Below are 935 nucleotides of genomic sequence, written 5' to 3'. Positions count from 1 at the left end.
AGAACGCAAAGAAGCAGGCAGCAGCAGCAGCAGCAGCAGCAACCGCTGCTGCTGCTGCTGTGGCTGCTGCTCACGCAGCAGGCACACGCAGCGGGAAGCAAAGACCCCACCAAAAGCGCCAACAACAGCGACAGCAACAACAGCAGCTGCAGCAACAGCAGCAGCAGCAAGAGCAGCAGCAGCAGCAGCAGCTGCAGCCTCAACTGCTGCAGCAGCAGCTGACAACAGTTGCGAGGCTCCCGCTGCTGCGGCATGCATGCGACACCCAGCACTGCCCTTCAGTCTGCCAGGAACTGAGCCTGCTGGAGCATGAGCTACAGCAGCAGCAGCAGCAGCAGCAACAGCTGCAGCAGCAGCAGCAGCAGCAGCAACTGTCGCTGCAACGGGAAGAGGAAATGCCGACGAGCTGGCTGCCCTTCCCCCTCACCGGCTGGCTTGAGCTCCACGCCTGGGCCTGCATCAGCAACTTCAGACCAAGGCCTACTCCTGCAGCAGCAGCAGCAGCAGCAGCAGCAGAGGCAGCAGAAGCAGCAGCAGCAGGAGACAGTGAAGCAGCAGCAACTGCAGCTGCTGCTGCTGCTGCCAGCGACGAAGAGATTGCGTTTCAAGCCAGCAGCAGCAACTTGCTGTTGTGGCTGATTGAGGCACTCAAACTGCGCAGCAGCAGCTACGGAGCGAACTGGCTGCTGCTGCTGCCTGGTTCGTGCAGCAGGTGCTGCTGCAGCGGCAGCTGTAGCAGAAGCAGCAGCAGCAGCAGCAGCAACTGTGGCAGCAGCAGCCGCACCGCAGACAGCAGCAGCTGCATTTCTTCTCCAGACGACGCTTCGGGGGACACAAAAGAAGATGAGCAGCAGCAGACAGTATCCTCCCAGCAGCAGCAGCAGCAGCAGCAGCAGCTGGATCAGCAGCAGCAAACTGCAGCAGCAGCTGCCGAG

The 935-nt window shown here is 61.4% G+C and overlaps 1 protein-coding gene across 1 annotated transcript in view; it reads left to right on the top strand.

Annotated features, from left to right (window-relative positions):
* Positions 1-395: 395 nt before the first annotated feature.
* Positions 396-935, top strand: part of EMH_0011060 (uncharacterized protein) — a gene marked incomplete at both ends in the record, with an annotated part of 2,289 nt that continues 1,749 nt past the window's right edge. Inside the window, one exon of the mRNA XM_013499105.1 lies at positions 396-860. Coding sequence (XP_013354559.1) covers positions 396-860 — 465 coding nt within the window. The remainder of the gene's footprint in view (positions 861-935) is intronic.

The sequence above is a fragment of the Eimeria mitis genome, genomic scaffold (genome assembly GCF_000499745.2).
Source record: "Eimeria mitis Houghton genomic scaffold, Emh_scaff400, whole genome shotgun sequence".
In the NCBI taxonomy this organism is placed as follows: Eukaryota; Apicomplexa; class Conoidasida; order Eucoccidiorida; family Eimeriidae; genus Eimeria; species Eimeria mitis.
The sequence above is the reverse complement of the archived record's forward strand: the minus strand, read 5'-3'. Positions and strand labels throughout refer to the sequence as shown.